This window comes from Colletotrichum orchidophilum (genome assembly GCF_001831195.1).
Source record: "Colletotrichum orchidophilum strain IMI 309357 chromosome Unknown Scaffold_60.1, whole genome shotgun sequence".
Taxonomy (NCBI): Eukaryota; Fungi; Ascomycota; class Sordariomycetes; order Glomerellales; family Glomerellaceae; genus Colletotrichum; species Colletotrichum orchidophilum.
In genome coordinates, this window is record NW_019173016.1 from 131506 (window position 1) to 151975 (window position 20470).

The window sequence follows — 20470 nt, forward strand, 5'->3', positions numbered from 1 at the left end:
TTCCTGGGTACGTAGTGGGATGGGACTAGGAAGCCCCCTGTCGGTCGATTGGCCCATCCTCGAGGAATTTTTCTCCTGGCTATGCACGGGCGATCATCCTGCAGGGGGGGGGGGGGGGGGGGGGGGGGGGGGGGGGGGGGGGGGGGGGGTGTGAGACGCCGCTGCGTGGGGGGTCGCTCGCCGGGCGGGGGGGGGGGGGGGGGGGGGGGGGGGGGGGGGGGGGTCAAGTAGAGACGACAGGGTTGACGTCCGTCGTCTGCCAATAGTGGGCTGGACGACAGGATGTGAGGGATGTAAGGTGCGGCGTCGAGAACTTGATGCGTCAAGGAGATTGCAGGTCCAACTCATTCGAGACGCGTTAGCGGGGGTTTTCTCTCACTCACTCACCTTCTCTTTTGGGTTATGGGCAGCAAAAGCCAAAACAAAACTCATTGAGACTTGACTTGTGACACGCTGGGTGGGTTGGGTTGTGTCAGTCCCAGATCTCTGGCAAGAGAAGCAAGCGCGGCAGTTATTCACCCCAGTCCCGCTTATGGGACATTTGGTCCGCAGAAGAAACTCTTGGTTTGGGATTTTCCTGTGCTGAGACTTGAGGGACCCATGAGATATGTACTACCTGGCCTTACGTCGGCATCACAGTACGGCAAAAAATTGCCATGTGATGTAGCACTAGGCTAGTGGATGAAGTATCAGGAGCTGGGCAAGAATGTAGTCGTGCGTTGATATGAAGTGTTTGCAAACAAGGAGGTCTGAAGTTGGAGACTCTCAAACATAATCAATCGATCTTCACCTCTTCCAGGAGGATTGATGATCTTGCCATCACCCTGCATTAGTGTGGCGATAAATGTAACATGCCCTACGTAGCAACATGGATAGGTACATACTGCAAGAAAGTGGATTCGATGTTGATGCCAAGCTTGAATAATCTCTAGAAAACAGACGTACCAAGCATGAAGTCATTTTGAGTACATTCTGTTCTATCAGAGATTTTAGACAAGGAATGCAGTGTACTGCATTTTACTTTTGACCCGGAGAAAAGAGTCTCAATTTTTAAAGAGAGGTCCGTTTGAAGTTGAGAGATAATCCGAGATATGATCATCGAATTGTGGTATCGAACATAAGATATGAAGTCTATGGAGTCCCAGAAAGCCGCTACTTTTGCCAAATAATCCCCAGTCCGAACAAGATATGTACAATGAAGATTGAACGCCCTGTGAGCAATGTGGACTCTGTCCGTTGCATCTGTGAAGCCTTCCCTTATACCCGAAAACGCCCTGCCTCAAAACACTTTAAAGCATTTTCAACACACAAAAAAAGGACAACCAAGTTGGCTCTCTACTTCGTCTTGAATGCCTGGCCAATGGCGCCACCTGGGTGATTCTTTGCAAAGACTGATGATACCGAAGGGTACATCTCCTTGGAAGCAACATATGCCAAGGCATCGCCCATGGCAATAGCCATGGTTGTAGACGTCGTAGGCGCAGAGACGCCAAAGGTATCCTTTTCAGACTCAGGGATAGGAGCAGGGAGAAGGATGAGGTCTGGGCGAGCCTTTGCGATCTCGCACGTCTCCATGCTGGTCGGGGACGTGAGGAGGATGAGGGGGCATTTCTTGTTGAGGTGAGGCAGGAGGAGCATGAGCTCGGGGGTCTTGCCGGAAAAAGTGATCATGATGAGGGTATCGTACTCGCCCACGACACCGAGGTCGCCGTGGAGGGCCTCGGTGGGGTGGAGGAAGACGGCGGGGAGGCCGAGGCTGCTAAAGGTGGCGGTGAGCTTCTTGGCGATCCAGCCGGACTTGCCGACGCCGATGAAGACGACCTTGCCGCGGTGGTCGCGGTGGCGGACGAGGGCGTCGACGGAGCGGTAGAAGCCGTCGCGGCAGACGCGCTCGGAGGCGTAGAGCTGCGTCAGGGCCGTGAGAGCGTTGGCCTCTGTGCGGAGGACGTGGATGGCGCTGTCGAGCCTGTCTTCGTACGAGGAGGAGGAGGTCCTGCGGTCCTCGTGGGTGACGTCGCGCAGAGGAGATCTGGGCATGGGTGACTTGGGGCCGCGGATCTCGTACGATTTGGCGAGGTTGATGTTGAGCTCTACGGGGCCGCGGCTGCGCATGCCCATGGCAGATCCAGAGCGAGGAGCAACCATTTTGAAAATTGTGCTGTGGGGACGGGATGAAGATACAAGAAGCGGAAGAGGCTTGATGTTGGTTGAAGAAGTGAAGCACTTAATTGAGTCCCGCTCTGAATTGTTGAATCAACTCTATTGATGTTTGAAGAGAAGAAGGAAAGTGTTTGGAAAGTGAAGCTAGTGATCTTGCTGATGCTAGACCCGTGGAGCGAGGACGATCCGCTCTTTAATACTGATCAAAGGTAACCTGTCCATCAAATACCTTGGAGCCATCATTATCTCCAGTCTATCAAAATCCTAGAGTAAGCAAATAAAGAGAGGCGTTTGGTCGTTGGGCGTAAAGCGGATCCTCAATTTGAAAACACAGGGAGGTCCCCGGCTCGAGCCTACCATGGGCGATCTGCCGTCCGAGTTCATGACAGTTGGGTGTGCGGACTTCTTACAACAAAGCGGTACCCAAGGTGTACCATGCTTCACCGTATCGGGTCGGGCAAACCAGAGAGGCCCTTTCATTTACTCTGGACATGCACGTTTGGCCTGGTAAGAACATGAATGGCGTGGAAGGGTGACGAAGTCGCAGTCTCAAAATAGCCCACAACAAACAACGGGTCAAGGCTGGCAAACTCCCCCTCCCCTTAATCCAATGGGAAGCCTGACGCGAGGGATCGTGCACCCAGAAGAGCAGGCATAGGCCTGACGTTGCATAACGCAAGCCACCTCATCCCCCAAATGCTGTTATCAGTTCCCACCTCGGTTCGTCGTGTTATGTCTTGAATTGTTCCGGGGTGGGATGGGGGGTGGGCAAGCCACACCGCCGGGACGGCATGGGTATCCGCGTACCGTCGATGTTGTACAGATTACAAAAAGAGGCAGATTCTATCTTCTGGGCCTCGGTGTACCCGCATGCTGGCAAGAGTTAGGCGAGGGTATCTGCAGGTCTTGGCCATCTGTCCCAAACTCACTTTATCTCCGTCTCGCTAGGATAAGAGATCGTCCCCTCTGATGGGCATCCTTGGCATCCTGATTCGGGCGAGAAGCTGGGTCAAACTTTAATGTTTATCAATCCACGCTAGACGCATCTCTTTGTAGATTGCCTTTTTGCCATTCTACGAAAGTACGGCTGTCGTCGCCTACGCCATGATCCCTCCCGCCAAGGAGGAATAGATAGCCACCCGTTGTACTTAGATTTAGACGCAGATGGTTGGGCGGAGACACGTGCTGGACGCCATTGGAAGCTCGACTAGTGTCTGAGTCTAACGTAGTGGTCCCCTTGCCTCGCGTCCAATGTTGTACGGGCCCTCTGACGTGTCGTCCCCCATCTAATGATGGCATTTCAGATGACGCTGTCTTTTCCAAGGTGAATTATTTTTCTTCTTTGCTTATTTGGCCTCTTCTAGAAGAAAACAGCGTGTGAAACCGTCCCTGTCTCAATCCTCAACCTCTCAGCCGCATTAAGAGAACGACGACGCAATATCGATGGGGTCAACGTTATCCACATTTGCAATGGGTCCTTTGTGTGCGCGCTAACGAGTGTCTTGCCGTCCGCCGCGGTGGGCAAATGTGGATAGGAGGAAGGGAACCGCAATATGGGAGCCCTTCGTCGCTTCGGGAAGTGGATGGGCGGAAAGTGTCGTACCCGCGGGGGTGTATTAGAAAGGGGGGCGCATCGGGGTTCAACGTGTCTCTGGGCAGCTTTAACCGATATATGACGCCCAGAAAGCTACAGACGCGAGCTGACATAGCAGAGCCTCCTTTCGAGGTGACATTTTTTTACTTTCTCCAAGTCTCTGAGTCTCTTCACCAGCCACAGAGGAGGGGGTAGGGGGGCCTGGGGGGATGGAACAAGAGTGAGTCAGTTTCATGCCCCTGTCCAGCTACCGTCGATCGACTCCTTTCTGGCCACGTCGGAGCTACGTAGGCTCGAGGGTGACATTTGGTCCTTGGTCGCTGGTCCCTTGGCGGCCTAGATACAGAGTGTACACATGGCACTGCTACCGTTAACTTTCCACTCACACACTTGGCTTGACCCGACCTTCTGGTCGGGAGCTGCCGTCTGTGCTTCTCTCTGCCAGATCTGGCAGCAGGGGAGCCTTGATCGCCTTGCCCCCTCCCTACTCTTTCCACCCGAGAGTCAGACAGATTGCACAAGTTACAGGTAACAAAGTCCAGAAGCTCGGATTCGCGAAAAATGAGGACGTGCTCGACTAAGATTAACCTTTACTCGCAGCTTAGCTTGTCTTGGCTGGCACAACTAACTACCCCAGCTTATTCATACAACGAACTAACTTTTAGTTTAAAAGCGAAATTTATCTGAAGGCGCCGATACCTTGGTATTTGCACCACATAATCTCTTCATCAGGTCTTTGGCTCGCAGATTGGCTCGATGTAGCAATTTTGGGGGGGTTGTCTCGCGTTCCCCTAACTATTTCCTTTCTTGGCAAATGTAGTCGACATTCAAGGTGAACCTATTCTCTCTTGCGCCTCACGTTGATCGAAAAAGTCAACCGAAACTAGGGAACAGAATGACACGAACCACTACGCGTGGGCTATTTTTGGAACGAGAGGTCGGACAAGCCCAGGAAGCCGCGTCCCATTTCCCCGTCCCAAAACGTCTGTCGCATGTCACCCAACTTGGCAGCTATTGCAGACGGGATGATGGATTGACAGGCTGGAGGTAACTGGGTGGGCTGGAGTTTGGTTCGAACGGCACTCGGCCGCCGCGCATACCGTCACGGCTTTTCCGGACTCATGACGAACGGGTGCTTACTATCGCGCGTATCGTCGATTTAACTATGAAACTCGTGAGATAAAGTCACGGCAGTTATTGGGCGTCGTCTTCACCGGTATGGTAAAGGCCCTGCCCTTCAGTCTCACGGCATCCCCCCCAGCCAAACTGGCAACACGATCCAAAACGGGGATTCAGAAAAAACTGGAGAGAAGGCGCTGCACCTGTGTCAGACCCAGCATATGTAAAAGAGCCCCAAGGATCTTCTGCCGGGACGGTTGCGGAACGTTATCGATGGGTCCGGGCCCCCCTCTGCCTCCTCTCCACCGATGAAGCTGCAGCAGTTTGCAACTCTCTAAGTCTCTGGGGTCTGCATACGTACACGCTCCACCGAGACGTCCTCGTCCTTCCCCAACGGGGCTAGGCTGACCGTACCTTGCCTGTAATGTACTTTGCGTTTTCCTCCTCCCTCATTCCTTCTTTTCCATGTTCACAGTCTCGACCACTTTCAACTACCGAAATGGGGGTGGTGGAGCATTGTCTTGTCTCTCAACTCCGGGGCGACGGGTCGACTCCGTTGGTTCGACTTTTGTCTCCAAAAACTCCCAAACTCCCAAACTTTAGTCTCCAATCTCCAGTCTCCGGGATCGAACCCTGATGGCGGCCCGTCCAACAGACTTCGAAATGTTATCGGCCGCTAGGAGTCTAGCGTATGCAGGTCCCAGCTACTTCTTTGCCAAACAAACTCTGTTTGATTGAATTGTGAAGCGAACACAGGTAATAAGAGACGGGCCTCCAGCGGGCTGGTAGGTTGTGGGGGGGGCTTGGTGTTGGCTGCCACATCAATCAATTGATTGACCGTTGGACGGCCCCCTTTTCCTGCGCAAGCAACATGAACATTGATTACTATCCACAACCGCGTCATTGCCCGCCTCCTATGGGATTGACACGGCTGAGTGCTACTCTGAAAAAAACACTTTTTCCTGGCTTTTTGCCGCGGTAAATCCAGAGTGTCGCAAAGTGGGCGCGCTTGCGCGCTTGGAAGACGGATCACAACCAGCCAGCGACGGTGAAAGCCCTCTCGCCGTTCACCGAGGCACAAACTGCATGATTATGCGATACCCAGCAGAGGCCAAAATGCGATTCAGTTGCAGATTCCAAGCACCAGGTTCACAACACGCAAGCAAAGCAAGGAGGACCCCTTGAGTGGACAATACATGGAGATTGAACGTTCCTGTTCCCAGTCCCAGGGCCAACCTACACCGGCTGTGGCTCGAGCTTGCCGCGCGCTCGTTCGGGAAGACTTGACAGAGCACTAGGTTTTGAACCTAATAGCCAAGGTCTTTGTTATCGGCGAGCCAAAGGGGGTTTGGTTGGGGTGGGGGAAAGCATCATCGTCAATGTCAACGAATGGATTCACCGCCTCTCTTCCCATCATCCCTAGCATCCCTATCAGAGCATGTAGCAAGATGTACATGGTACTGCGACATGCCCTAGATAGCAGAGTGTCATCTCCTGCGAGGTGCGTGTGCACAAACATGTGAGACTCCGGCAAATACCGGCCGGATCTTCATGCAAGATTGAATCTTCCTATATTTTGACTTTTTCGTTTATTTCTACGACTGATGTAACCCAAGTACAGGCCCCTACCGTTCATTCTCATACACTGCGCTTAGCGAACTTCAAACAAGGGTAAAATTAGTTTTTCGGTATAGAGAGCACTGACAGTAGCGATCCAAATACCTCCTCACCTACCCGACGATAGTCGCGATATAGTGACTCGTGAGTCGTGCGCAGTTGGTCATGTCCCTTGCTGCCGCCAACTAAGAACACGGGGTCCCTCAGATAATTGCGCGGTTGCGCAACACAATAGTGCAGTGAAACCACACTTGCGAGCAGTGCGACGTTGAGCCTGCAGCCTTACGACAACGTCGATACAGAGAATAGGTATCATTCTGTCCTGGCTGGCGAGGGGACGAACGTACGAGCGGCATTGAGTTTTGTGCGAAGATCAAACCTCGAGATTAACGCTCACCCGCGTCCCGCGGCAGCGCGAACCGAACCATGTCAGCCCGCAACCCGCCATTTCGATCAGGGGAAAGATGCATTGTGATTAAGTGACACAGAAATCCTTAACCTTATTGCCTTCCAGAAGGAATTCTAGAACTGGATGTCCAGAGCTTGGATGATCTTGCTCAAGGGGAACACGGACCCTGACCTTGGCTTTTCTTGCTTGGCAAGATTAAAGGGCGACGATCTGAGTATCCCACACAAGGGGGGGGAGGGGGTTCAAGTGGGAGCTACCTACCAGTATGGCTTTCTTTACACGTAATTGATATTCGTACGGGATTCCGGACTTTCATCACTCTACACCACAGACTCGGTTGCATCTTGACGGATGCATCAACGAAGGGATACCACCCACCCTCGTTTAAATGATGGTTGGCTGAGGAGCGAGGCAGCAGTTGAAGAGGTAATGATAAGCATGTTTTGTCGTATCTCAAAATTGTGAGTCAGAAGTGTTTGCAATTGTAGTTTTATGTGAAATGCTTCCTGTCAGGGAGAAGTGGAAATTCTTTCGCTTGAAATCCATCTCATCATGTTTGAATAAAGTAAAAAAGTGCTATGATGGATTGTTTGAACAATCCATATGCTGATTTTCACACCCCGCGCTCATCACCATGCCCCGAATCTACACAGCCAGACACTACCCAACTAGGGAAATGGTAGCTCATGCCTTGACATCAGCATCGGCATCTTCAATCTGACGGCGAGTGCCGTAGACGGTAACGCCCCGACCAGCATCATGCCTCGTCTCCTCAAACTCCTCAAACTCGAGAGGCGGGCTGTTGGGGTCCAGCACGAACTGCCGGTGCCACGACCCGACAAATAGCCCGTCGGGGTCCACCTCGTCGCGGACCCGGCGCCACTGGACCATGTCGTCGCCGTACCACGCGGCAAACTCCTCGTTCTTGACGTTGAAGTTCTTTGCCCAGTGCGGCTTGCCGCCGAGGTCGCGCATCAGCCACTCGAAGCCTTGCATCCAGCGCTGCAGACCGGGCGGGTCGAGGTCGTAGGGGCGGTACATTGTCGCGTTGAGGTTGAGCGTGGGACCGTCCTTGACGGTGCTGTCGAGGAAGGGCCGGTTGCGCTGCTCGGCGCTCGTGTGGACGGTGGCGTCGCAGACGCGGACCTCGACGGGCGAGTGCACGTAGAGGCCCTCGGCGGAGTAGGGGATGCCGTGGTCCACGTAGTCGACGTCGCCCGGCTTGAGCTTGTTGAGCCAGGATCCGAGACGCATCAGGGCCTCGGGCCCGCGGTGGAGGGGGATGGCCCACTCGTTTACGAACTGGCTGTAGAGGCAGTTCATCCACAGGGCTTTGTCCATGGGCTGGACGGCGGACGAGGTGTAGCCGTCGCTGAAGCCGTATTGCATGCCAAACACGAACCTGGAGATGTCAGTTAGTCGTCGTTTCTCGTTGTGTGAAGTGTCCGTGTACAGGGGGGGGGAAGGGGACTTGAGCCTACCATTCAACCCAGGGCAGGATGCGAGGGATATAACGCGAAAGGTAAAGAAGGTTGTGATATATGTGATAGCCGAGGGCGCCATCGTAGTAGCCGACTGGCGGATCCCGGTTCTTCTCCTTTCCGGACTCGAGATCTTCCTTTGTGACGATGTCGGCCTTCCAGACCACGGCCCTCCTGGTATAAGGCAGCCACCACACCCGGACAAAGTCGGACTGGGTCCACAGCTTATTGTCCTGCTCCCAGGCGTCGAGCATCTTGTAGTCGGCCTGGATCGTCTGCTGCCAATGCAGGCTAAAGGCCGGCACGGCGCGGAAGCTAATCTCAGTGATGATGCCGAGGGCGCCGAGCGAGAGCGTGGCACCGCGGAAGAGGTCCGGGTTCTCGTCCGGCGAGCACGAGACCGTCTCGCCGTTGGCGAGGACGATCTTGAGCGAGGCGATGGCCTCGGACAGCAGACCGTATTTTAGGGTGCTGCCGCGGGTTCCCGTGCTGATGACGCCGGCGATGCTCTGCTCGTTGACGCTGCCCAGCACGGGGAAGGAGAGGCCGTGCTTGTTCAGCTCCTCGGTGAGTTGCCACAGCCGGATGCCGGCTTGCATGACAACGAGACCAGTCTCCTCTGCCGGGCGGTTGTTAGCATAGTTTCCATGAGATTACGCGGGAGTGTGAGGGAGTGAAGGAGTGAGTGCGTGATAGTGCGATGTGACGTGAGGGGTCTGTGCTTACTATCGACAGATAACACTTTCTTGAATCCGTCGAGATTGACCAGCCAGTTACTCGTGCACGTCAGATCCGAAGGCGAGTGCGCGTGGCCGACGGTGGTGATGCGCCGCCTGCACCGGCGCGCGAGCTTGACTGCCTTTTCGACCTCCTGCTGCGACTGAGGCTGGATGAAGAGCTCCGGCAGCGACGAAAAGGTGCGCGCCCAGGTGGTGTGGAAGTGAGCCGACTTGGCCCGGAACGGGATGCCATCGGCGGCGGCATCGTCGATGATGCCGCGGATGTGAGGATCCAGAGACGCCACGGCGGCCATTGCGCGTATTGCTCCTCGACGACGACTATCGACTTTATTACACCGAACTGGAAGGAGCAAAGTCTGGCTAAAGAACTCTGAACTCTGATGATGATGATCCAAAGTTGAGGGGTTTGGTAAGGACCGCTTCCTCTATGGGCGATTCTGAGGGAGAAATCCGAAGGCGGGTGAGCAACGCACAATGGAAGCCGGGTGGTCTGGAAATTTTGAGGCTAATGACGAGATATATGACGAAATCAGTTTAGCGTCCGCTACGGGGACATAACACCCTCTGGGTTTCTGACATTCTGGTTCGATTGCGCCAGGGATCGGGGATCTGTTTGTAGGTGACGAGTCAAGGAGGGTGGGTGGCTTGAAACGGTAAGTCTCAGATGAACATGGATGCTGGGGGGTCCCGCCACACTTATGCCGGCTGGCGAGGCCCACTGAGAGAAAAATTGCTGATTAGCAAGGGTAAAGTGGTAGAGGTACCATGCAGTTGGGCGTCCCCCATCATCCTTGATCTCTCTTCCCTCCCTTCGCCGCTGTCTATCAAGCTGTAGCAAGTTGAGACGAGGTGACACGTGCATTCGGTCCAAATTCACTTGGCAAAATGGCCGTGCCAGAAGGACTTGGCCTGATGGACCAACCGCGCATAAACTCCGCTACGCAACACAGCTTAGTAAGTATTGACGAGTTGATAATTCCTCTTTGTATCGGCACTGAGTCGACTGCACTTCAAGCGTACGCGGCTTAGCCCTGGAGAACCCGAGGTCGCGGGTTCTGGGTAAGGTACGCTAGAGGCGTACCGTAGGGCGTCTCTCATGCCCACATATCAGTTAGGTTATGGCTAGTAACGAACTGCTCCTAGTCCAGGGGCCAGGCAAGCGGCGGACGCCCCCCATGCGAACTTTTTTAGACCAGATTTTTGGACCGATCCTATGGTGGCCCCTCTTATATCAAGTAGCAAACACTTCACGGCTTAGCCCTCTCTTGTCACTCTCCCGACTTAAGGCTAGACAGTTTCCTGACAAGTCCCTCTCTTCTTGCCTGGCCCCCTCTTCTCAACTTCTATTAAGGTACCCAACATATCGAACCATTCTCACTAGCTCTCATCTCATCCTCGAATCATTTTTCCTCCAGGATGGCTACCACAACAAGCCTCCACCGGGCCTCCCGCCCTTCCGTCTCCTCCGTTCTGCCACCTCTCTTCCTGGGCACAGCAACATTTAACACCCAGCATGTAAAGGACCCGCTGCAGATGCCGTACCGGCAAATCGTCTCAAGGGCACTCGAGCTCGGCGTCAACGGCTTCGACACATCGCCGTACTACGGCCCCTCCGAGGTCCTCCTCGGCGACGCGCTGGCCGCCCACACCGCGGCCACCAACCTCCCCAGAGAGTCCTACGTGCTGGTCACAAAAGCCGGCCGCATCGCCGGCAACGAGTTTGACTACTCGCCGGCGTACGTGCGCTACTCTGTCCTCCGCTCCCTCAGCCGCCTCAACACGACCTACCTCGACCTCGTCTACATGCACGACGTCGAGTTCGTCTCCCCCGCAGAGGTCCTCGCCGCCGTGCAGACGCTACGGCAGCTGCGCGACGAAGGCAAGATCCGCCACGTCGGCATCAGCGGGTTCCCCGTCCACGTCCTCTGCGACCTCGCCGAGAGGATCCTCGCCGAGACGGGCGAGGCCCTCGATGCCGTCCTGAGCTACGGGCACTTCACCATCCAGAACCCCACGCTCGGCCTCGCCGAGGTCGTGTCCGGGCCCGACCACGCCGACGAGCAGAGCCCGCTGCGGCGGTTCCGCAACGCCGGCGTGCAGGTCGTGCTGAACGCCAGCATGCTGGGCATGGGTCTGCTCACATCCACGGGCGTCCCCGCGCGCACGGAGACGGCGGAGGGCAAAGCCGGCGTCATTGCCTCGTGGCACCCTGCGCCGGACGACCTGCGCTCGGCGTGCAAGACGCTCTCGGCCATCGCGAGCGAGGCCGGGGAGCGGCTGGAGACCGTCGCGCTTCACTGGTCGATGGAGGAGTACGCCCGCGTCGGCGCCGCTGCCGGTCTCGGCGTGCGGCTGCCGGGCCACCGTGGCGACCTGCGCGTCGGCGGCAGCGTCATGGGCGTCACCAGCACCGCCGAGCTCGAGCAGACTGTCGAGGCGTGGAGGCTTGTGCTCCGGGGTCTTGCTGCGGGCGGCGAGGCCGAGGCTGCGACGGCACGGTACGAGAAGCTCAAGGCTCTCGTGGAGCAAAAGATGTGGCCCGCGTTGGGCGTGTGGAAGGGTTACAGCTGGGCGAGTCCCGAAGAGGGGTTCCAGAACGAGAGGAGCGCGGACAAGTTTGGCTTGGTGCCGGAGGAGGACGAATTGATGATCAACTTCATGACTAGAATTTCTAGCAATTTGTGAGCGATTAGCGTGACTTGCAATGTTTCGATACCTGATAGAAATAGACGCCCGTAGCGAGGCCACATCACTTGTTCCACACCGACAGTGGCGAGGGCGGCAGGTTTATTTGCCGACATTGGTAAAGACTTGGGAATCTCAGAGAAAGCCCTCGTGAAGATGCGGGCACTGTACCGAGTAGGTATGTGCCTAACCAACTCGCCCGCCAATCAATTGTTCAGCCTTCAAGCCACTTGATGACACCTCTCTCTCGTTGTACACGAAATCAGCCCGTTCATATGCAGGCCATGGATCAATGTTGAGGCTTACAATCAGCCGAGGCGAGATGATTGGGCAAGAGTTGTATGATTGCGGCGCAGCCTGCGTCGGGCACACTCCCAAGGCAATCTGCTGCATTGCTTTCAGCGGCCTTGGAAACCATAAGAAAAGACATCCCCACCCCGTAGCCTGATCGCAATCTCGTCCGTCTCCTGCTGTCGACGTTGTGTACCGTCGCTGTTCTCAATAGCTTCAGTTGCTGCGACAGAGGCTAAGAGATGGCGGAAGCCTTTGGTCTCGCAGCGAGCGTTTTCGCAACTATCCAGATTGCAGATCGGGTGATATCAATTTGCAAGAACTACATTGAGAGCGTCCGGGACGCACCCTCCGATCTCCGCACGATCCTCGTCGAGACCTCATCAGTAGGAGCCGTCTTGCAGAATGTCGACTTTCTCCTCAAATTCGAAGAGCCAGACTCGGCTCTCCGTAAAGCCTTGGACGGCGATGAAGGGCCTGTCGGTGAATGTCGGGTCGCCATCGAACAGCTGGAGGCATTGCTCGCCTCCGACCAAAACCAGGCTCAAGGGCCCCATGATTCGAAAAGAAGAAGAGTGCAAGTTACCTTGAGAAACTTGGCATGGCCGTTGAAGGAGACCAAGGCCAAGAAGATGCTTCAAGATGTTGCGCGATGCAAGAATACTATTAGTCTCGCACTCACTGCTACGTCCAGGTAGGTGGAAATCCCGTGTTGTAGAGGACAACTTTACTGGGGAAGTTCTTGCTGCGAGAATCTTAACTGAGACTCCTTTGTTTTAGTCATGACATCAAGGTCATACGCGAGGGGACTTCACACATTCAACGAGTTCTGACAGGTATGTTCCACTCGACTTCTTACCCGATAGCCACTGTACTGACTCTACTTCTAATAGAAAATCAACGAAGCGAGGTTTACAAGTGGCTCAAGCATACCGACCCTTCATCAATCCACGACCAAGCTTGCCGAAATCACGAGCCTGGAACGTGCGAATGGATGTCCCGCACCCCAGAATGGGACCAGTTCAACCAGGGGGATATACGATGCCTCTGGATTCATGGGATTCCCGGAGCCGGCAAAACTATCTTGGCTTCTCAGCTCGCCGAGAAAGTTGAGGAGAATTGCCGACAGTCTAGTTCAACTGCTTCCATATCAATTGGGATCCATTACTACTGCTACTTCGGACGCAGTCAGGACGAATCAGCCCCATTTCTACGATGGATCCTCGATCGTATGTGTAGGGAGGTTGAACAGGTCCCGGATTATCTTTGGAAATTATTCAAGAACGGTCGAGACCCCAGCACTAGCGACCTGCTTACTGCTCTCGAAGCTGCCTCGCACTACTTCAGCAGTATTTCTATCACCATTGACGCCGTAGACGAGAGCAGCCCCCGGGAAGAGCTTCTCAAGGTCCTGCGAGATCTAGCTACCGACCACAGATTCTCAAAGATTCGCCTCCTTGTAACTAGTCGTGAATACCTGGATATCGAAAAAGTCATGAGCGAAATCTCGACGGAAGTGAACATGCGAAACGACTATCTCGATGCTGACATACGGCTATATACTGAATCTCGACTGGCTACCAATGATAAGCTGAAAGACTGGTCAGAAGGTTTGCGCAAAGAGGCTTTAGAAGCGTTGTCTGTTGGCGCAAAAGGAATGTAAGTACCACAGTCGAAATTCAGATCATACATAGTACTTTCGGAAAACTGACAAGAGCGCAACGCAGGTTTCGCTGGGTTGTATGTCAACTCGACGCTTTACGAAGAATCAAAGGTTCTCAAAGTGCCATCATGAACGAATTGAAGCACCTTCCAAAAACACTCAACGAAGCATACGACAGAATTTTCGAAATGATACCTGAAGAAGATCTACAAGTTGTGGATTCAGCCCTTGATTGGATCTGCTTCAACTACAAAGTCTTTGGACGTGAAAAATTCAGTTGCAACGTGCTCCTTCAAGCCATCGAAGGAGACCTCAATCGACAAAATTCATGCACCCGAGATTACCGCTACGATGCCGAGCTGCTTCTAGAATTATGCGGCTGTCTCATCAAAGTCACCGAGACCGACCACCGTTTCCCGTATGGGTATTACGAAGTCTCATTTCCTCATTACACTGTCATGGAATATTTGGCGGTATCAACTCGCTTCAGGCCGACCTCTTGCTTTCGTCTTGATAAATACGCATGTTTAGGCGGGCGAGCAAGCATCATTCTTTTGGAAGTATTCCGGTCTCCACTTAATACGATTGGCATGCTCGAGAGCGATGAAGATTGTTTGAGCGACCCATGGGACTGGCAAATGGACTTCCGAGCGTATTGCGCTGTTTCGGCCATCAGGTTGATACTCGACTATGAACGGTCCTGCCCAGAAAATGAGGAACTTGCTACCATGCTTACAACTCCGCATCCTTCAAGAACTCATCCTGTGGATGCGATTCTGCGGTTGTACGATATGATCGTCTTCTGGGATTTTATAGATCATTACAACCTCGGCGACACATTTGAGCTTGTAAGATTCGCTGCATCATCGCCACCTGAGTCTCGTATTTTGGGTTACTTCTTGCACATGGGTGCTTTCTATTTGGTCGACTTCATTCTGCATAGATTACATGATCCACGGAACCTGTTCCGGACAATGATTGACGTGAAATACGACTTCTTGAATGACGAAGCGTTTTCTCACTTTCGCACTTCTCTCTGCGACTTGATTGTTATCATGAGCGGCGACAGACCTTCTGCGTTGAGACACCTTTTGAAGACTTGGCCCAGAATTCTCGACTACAGCAATATTCTCGTCTCATACATCATGTGGCATAAACATGAAGCCCGGTACGTTAGCTGTGATGGCTGGTGCACACTCCAGGAAATGCTACGTCTGGGTGCGAAACTAGATTCATCGGAATTCGTAGCTACGCCGCTGCAAATTGCCGTGGCTGGTTTGGATCTGGAAGGTGTACGTATTTTACTGGAGGGTGGAGCGAAGCCGAATGCTAGAGGGAATCCAGGTGTGGTAGATCGGCCAAAGCATGGCATATTGCGTAAGTGTGATCATCTGAGTGGTATGTCCCCGCTCCAAATATGTAGATATGGGTTTCAGCTGGCTTTTTTGGAAAACGTTTACAGGAAGATGGACGTCTTGGAGGAAGTTCTCGACTACCGCCGGCAAAATTTCAAGAAGATCTCAGGTCAAATCGAGGCTTTGCTGTGCGAATACGGTGGTATTTAGGTCTGCCTGAATCACAATCCAAATGCGATATTGGAGCTATCAACTGCCTTGACTGGCGCCACGACATCCAGGCCGATCGCCTCGCTGATCTAGATTCTAGTAGACCCCCGGCAAAATCCTCCATCTAACAATCTTCTTGTACTCCTCCCAATCCTCGCCATACTTGTCCGAGCACGCGACGTCGTCCCGCCCTTCACGATGAATAAGCAGAATGGCAAAGTACAGCACGTAAAAGTACGTAAAGATCATGCCCCAGCCGCGCGCCGCGCCCTGAACAACCTCACGCCCATCAAGCATCGTCACAGCACCGGAGACGGCGCTGCCGGCGGCGAGCATCTCGTAGCCGGCCACGGCCGTCGGCAAGCTGAACGGGGAGGCCTGGAGCCAGTCGCCAAAGTAGTTGATGTGCCGAGACCTGCCCCACCAGCCGCCGGTGAGCAGTCTGGTGCCGCGCTTCGTCTGGATGAACGGCATATCCTTGACGCTCGGGTGGTCCGGCTGCGTGCGGAAGACCTTTTTCTGGTTATTGGCGGAGCGGAAAATGTACAGACCCGTCGCGAAGACGGCAAAGACACTGGCGACGCCGGCCCAGCCCAGGTGGACGGGGTGGACGGAGAGGTAGCGGGTCTGGGTGGAGTAGAGAAAGGGCACCCAGACGATGTCGCCAAAGGTCAGCATGAAGCCCAGGCCGTCGGTGGTGATGTCCATCATGGTCAGGAGGCCGGCCTCCATGAACTGGCCTTCGAGGACGTAGTACCCCTGCACGGCGGTCGTGAAGACGATGCTGTCGGAGAGGTAGCCGTACGCGCGGTACTGCTTTGCGCAAAAGGCCAGGTTGAGGATGACCCAGCCCGTCAGGCCGGGCCGCATCTCGAGCCAGGCTTTGAGGTCGATCTCGCCAAAGATGGGGAGCGTGAGGCGGGGGTTCAGCTCGCGGCCAATGTAAATGTCATAGATGAGGCTGCCGGTGTTGCCGCCCACCGCTAGCTCGCGGAGGTCTGGGTTGCCGGGCTTCACGCTGAAGCTGGCAACGTAGACGTAGATGGTGATGATGTAGGCGAGGATAATGTTGGCGGTGAGGAGTTGAAGGTAGTTGTCAGAGATGTAGGTCCAGACGACGAAGTCGGCGCCTTGGAGGTAGGTTCCGACCGCCAGGGCGGCGAGCTGGACGACCGTGGCGCTGAACGCTGTGCTTGGGTTAGACGACATGAGGTCTCCCACCGGTGGGAGCTCAAGCGGGACTTACAGTTGAAGCGGTATTTCAATGGACGGCCGGACTGAATCAGCTTGGTGCCGAGGAGCTCCTGGGCGGGGAGGACGCGGTAAAGAACCAAGCTGACAAAGTAGTAAGCCATGGTCCAGCCGAGAGCTTCCCAGCTACAGAAGCCCCAGATACCATCGGCGGGCCACGGAGTCTCGACCTTGAGCTTCTCCAAGCTCAAGGTGCGAGGGCTCAAGGTGGACGGGGCAGGGCACCCGGTCTTATCATTGCAGACGAAGAAGAATGTCCACAAGAGGGCGGGAAGCCCAAAGACAATGGCAAAGGCGCCAGGACTGAGCGAAGAAGAGCATTCAGTCAGTGGTCAAGGTCATGGACGCGCGTAGCCGTTGGACTTACGGGCCTCCAAATTCATAGCTGTGTTTCTTCGGCGCCATGGCTGTCTCAGCTCGTCACTGACTCAGCGGGGTGAACGTTATCAGTTTCTGGCTGGGTTCAAAATATAGAGAACGAAACGCCGGCCTACACTTGACGTGACGCGGTGGTGAGGAGAGCAAACAAGAGACGCGTAGTGGGGAGACCCCTTTCCGTTGGGGCACAGCCAGCACCAATCAGCAGAAATTTGCGGCGTGGGTCGTGGATCCAGGTGTAATTTCTCGCTGCCGAGGCGCTAATCCGTGGTGGGCGACGCCGATCCCCACTCCGATGCACCGCAATCGGCCCCACTTCACCGGCATCCGATTATTCTTTCCCGGAATGTATACCTCCTCGGTCACTGAGCGTCCATTCATTCACAGTCTTTATTATTCCCACAAGGTTTAGAATTTGAATCGGAAGATGGCATTTTCGTTACTCATAAGCTACATTTCAAACAGGTCTCGGCTAGGTACATTTACAACGCCCTCGACCGTAACGCCCTTCGACCTGAGTGTTGACGCATCCACTGACAATCCCACACCATCTAGTAAATCTTCTTCTCATCCTTGTGAGAGCACGTCTTGCCGTGGCTGGTGTGCTCAGCAAGGGCCTTCCAGCGACGCATCTGCTGGAGAACACCAGCGCGGCCGCGGAGAATAGGCGTAGTGTCAGCGCGAGGGGGGACACCCTCGAGCGAGTTGGCAAGGGTAGCGAGAGCGCGACCAGCAGCCTTGGTGTTGAGGGTGATGGCATCCCAGTTGATATTGTCAATCGTGTCGCAAGCCTGGTGGTAGCAAGGATCGTTCTCGCCCTCGCCAGTGAAGATGGACGCGGTCGGGATGCCGAGCTCGACGAAGCCGGCGTAGTCGGAGCGGCCGTCGAACTCGGCAGAGATTGTCTCCTTGCCGTTGGCCTCGAGGTAGTCGGCGAGGAGCTGGGGGCCGATGCCGCTGTTGTTGTAGGAGGCGAGCTCGTAGATGGGGTTGGGCGATCCGATCATGTCGTAGTTGAAGTAGTACTTGATCTTGTCGGCGTCCTCGGGGCTGAGGTGCTCGGTGTAGTAGTAGGATCCCACCAGACCGGCCTCCTCGGCGGCCCACCAGGCGAAGCGGATCTTGTGGGGGAATCCGCTGTACTTCTTGACGGAGCCCAGGAGCTGGAGGAGGGCCGCGGTTCCGGAACCGTCGTCGTTGATACCGGGGCCCTCGAGAACACTGTCGAGATGGGCGCCGAGCATGATGACCTTGTTCGGATCACCCTCCTTGGTCTCGGCGATGACGTTCCAAGTCTCACGCTCCTCAAAGATTGCGTCCACGATGAGCGTGACGATGACTTCCTCGCCAGCGGCAAGGGCTGTGCTCCACGCCTCACCGGTCTCGAGAGTGATGATTCCCAGGGGAACGAGAAGACCAATGTTCTCGGCACTGAGCGTGGGCTTGATGATGTCGTTACCGGGGACCTGGTTGTACAGGATCACACCGAGAGCACCAACAGCCTTGGCATTCTTGATCTTGTCAGAGACGGCGCAGACGCCACGCTTGATCAAAGCAAGCTTGCCGGTGGCATCGATACCCGCAAAGGCCTCCGGGAGACATCCGGAACCATTCTCGTCGTCGACGGGGGTGTCGATGAGAGGGGCCGTGATACCGCCCGGCAGGGGAGTGGCGGTGTTGTACTCGGCGCTGATGACGATGACGTCGCCATCAGGACCCGTCACGGAGATGGCGTTGGTCTGCTCAAAGGTGTGGTTGAAGGGCTGGAGGTAGGTGTCCACCTCCTTGGCGAAGCGAGTCTGGGCACGCTCCAGGACGAAATCAACCGAGGCCTTGTAGCCGGGCGTGCCAAAGGCGCGGGTGCCGCCATTGTCGCGACCAATCTTGTTCAGGTTCCAGAGAATGCGCTCAAGTCTGTAGGAGGGTACGTTGTGGGTTAGCCGAGCTGTGCGTCACGGAAAGATCGCAGTAGCACATGAGATTGACTCACTCAACGGTCTTGATGTCAGCCTCGACCTTGTCGGCAGTAAGAGGGTCTGTGGCCAAAGTAGTCGCAGCCAGCGCCAGAGCGGCAGCGGAGAGGTAGGTAGTCTTCATCGTGACAGATGATCTGGTAATGCGCTCAATAAGACCAGCAAGGGGACCGCGAGAAGAACAGGGCGGGTTGAGCTCTCAGAATCTCGGGGACGCGCTCAGGGACGTCGCCCGCTTCTTTATAATGACCGCACCATGCAGGCACCGCATGTTGCCTTCCTTTTTTTTGGCCATCAGTTCCCACGTTGAATGGCACTCTGCGCGGCGATATTGCGAAGTCTCGCCCAGAGCTCAAGCTTCTGGTCGAGCTTGGCATGCATTTGGACCTTGCCGATAACATGGGTTGCGGGGCAGGGAACATCAAGATATTGCGAATCGGCGTGCCCAATTCACGCGACTGATAAGCAGCACTCGAGCCTGGCTAGTTCTATCAACAGGGACGGACTCGCCTAGCTGATGGTTCTGCCAGCCATGACCATGCAACAACGGGGGAGGGTTACCGCAAGTAGTTTGTTCAATTGCTCTTGGGAAGTGGAAAGGCGAGACTGAGAGTTTGCGTCCGTCGCCAAGACGCGGGTCACAACTTCTTGGCTTAAATATTCGCACGCCACGATGTAACCCCAAAGGGCAGGTGCCAAGACTTTTTCATATCGCAGAGTGGCGGGTAGGAACCAACTGTTGCTCAGCACCGCGTGAGTTGGATAAAGGACCTGCCCGTCCTGCTCGTCTGTCGTGCCAGGGGTGGCTCAGGAACACGGTTCTCTGGCCTTGCTTTTCCTCGATGATTCAGTGATTTCTGTTCTCCTCGTTGTTTTCCGCCCGGCATGGGCCATGGCAGACCACAAGACAACAACGCTTGTCCGCGTGGCCGGCCGTGTCTGCGGGGTATGGAATTCCGGGGACTTTTGAGAGCTGATGTCTTGGATTGAGGGTCGGCTTTACCGTGCTGCACCTGCTGTCCTGGGATCCGATTCAGTATGTCGCCAAGACATTAAACGAGCTTTTTGATCGGTAAGCCGGCTCGGTCTGTTGTGATGATTGGCAGAGTATCAGAGCGTGGGGGAGTTGATTATTTGCCAACAACAGGGACAAATAACGCGATTATCAACTTACGGGTCACTGCATTTCAATCACATTGTTGCGGTTGTGTTGCGCTGACATTGAGATGAGAAGCACGGCAGGTATTCAAAGCAGCAAATGCCAGTCTGCAGTCCTTGGAACCCAGAGATGCAAACCTAACCCAAACAACAGCTTCAGATTGAGGCAAGACGTCCTCCAATGATGACGATGTCCTTCTGGGGCGAACATCACCCCATTATCTTGTTAAGCACCTCAGGTTCGCTATCCTTGTTGTACCAGAAGATACCCAGCCTCTCAAACCTCCACTCCTGGCTAGGAAGTTGTTTCTACCCGGCCACATGTCTCCCCAATAGACTATCGCGTCTTGTTTAGGTGGACCGTCATCATATCTGACGTCAAATAG

General features: G+C 54.8%; 8 protein-coding genes across 8 annotated transcripts; 2 read left to right on the forward strand and 6 right to left on the reverse strand.

The window, feature by feature from the left end:
- Nucleotides 1-1335: 1335 nt before the first annotated feature.
- CORC01_07475 (SIS domain-containing protein) lies at nucleotides 1336-2145 on the reverse strand (the record flags this gene model as incomplete). The annotated part of the gene is made up of 1 exon (XM_022619111.1): nucleotides 1336-2145. The coding sequence occupies one exon, from the start codon at nucleotides 2143-2145 to the stop codon at nucleotides 1336-1338; it is 810 nt and encodes a 269-aa protein (XP_022474376.1).
- A 5438-nt stretch (nucleotides 2146-7583) lies between these two features.
- CORC01_07476 (sugar 1,4-lactone oxidase) lies at nucleotides 7584-9413 on the reverse strand (the record flags this gene model as incomplete). The annotated part of the gene is made up of 3 exons (XM_022619112.1): nucleotides 7584-8301; nucleotides 8381-8999; nucleotides 9107-9413. 3 exons carry the CDS (start codon nucleotides 9411-9413, stop codon nucleotides 7584-7586), a joined length of 1644 nt encoding a protein of 547 aa, XP_022474377.1.
- Nucleotides 9414-9944: 531 nt separating this feature from the next.
- On the reverse strand, nucleotides 9945-10049 carry CORC01_07477 (uncharacterized protein; the record flags this gene model as incomplete). Its single annotated transcript, XM_022619113.1, has 1 exon — nucleotides 9945-10049. The coding sequence occupies one exon, from the start codon at nucleotides 10047-10049 to the stop codon at nucleotides 9945-9947; it is 105 nt and encodes a 34-aa protein (XP_022474378.1).
- A 487-nt stretch (nucleotides 10050-10536) lies between these two features.
- Nucleotides 10537-11805, forward strand: CORC01_07478 (L-galactose dehydrogenase; the record flags this gene model as incomplete). The annotated part of the gene is made up of 1 exon (XM_022619114.1): nucleotides 10537-11805. The coding sequence occupies one exon, from the start codon at nucleotides 10537-10539 to the stop codon at nucleotides 11803-11805; it is 1269 nt and encodes a 422-aa protein (XP_022474379.1).
- A 533-nt stretch (nucleotides 11806-12338) lies between these two features.
- On the forward strand, nucleotides 12339-15324 carry CORC01_07479 (uncharacterized protein; the record flags this gene model as incomplete). The annotated part of the gene is made up of 4 exons (XM_022619115.1): nucleotides 12339-12790; nucleotides 12877-12932; nucleotides 12990-13755; nucleotides 13824-15324. The coding sequence occupies 4 exons, from the start codon at nucleotides 12339-12341 to the stop codon at nucleotides 15322-15324; spliced, it is 2775 nt and encodes a 924-aa protein (XP_022474380.1).
- Nucleotides 15325-15420: 96 nt separating this feature from the next.
- CORC01_07480 (ergosterol biosynthesis ERG4/ERG24 family protein) lies at nucleotides 15421-16980 on the reverse strand (the record flags this gene model as incomplete). Its single annotated transcript, XM_022619116.1, has 3 exons — nucleotides 15421-16511; nucleotides 16571-16878; nucleotides 16943-16980. 3 exons carry the CDS (start codon nucleotides 16978-16980, stop codon nucleotides 15421-15423), a joined length of 1437 nt encoding a protein of 478 aa, XP_022474381.1.
- Nucleotides 16981-17504: 524 nt separating this feature from the next.
- On the reverse strand, nucleotides 17505-19050 carry CORC01_07481 (peptidase family M28; the record flags this gene model as incomplete). Its single annotated transcript, XM_022619117.1, has 2 exons — nucleotides 17505-18867; nucleotides 18944-19050. 2 exons carry the CDS (start codon nucleotides 19048-19050, stop codon nucleotides 17505-17507), a joined length of 1470 nt encoding a protein of 489 aa, XP_022474382.1.
- A 386-nt stretch (nucleotides 19051-19436) lies between these two features.
- On the reverse strand, nucleotides 19437-19730 carry CORC01_07482 (uncharacterized protein; the record flags this gene model as incomplete). The annotated part of the gene is made up of 1 exon (XM_022619118.1): nucleotides 19437-19730. A coding segment is annotated over one exon (294 nt), but the record flags the coding sequence as incomplete, so codon positions are not given.
- Between the last annotated feature and the right edge of the window lie 740 nt (nucleotides 19731-20470).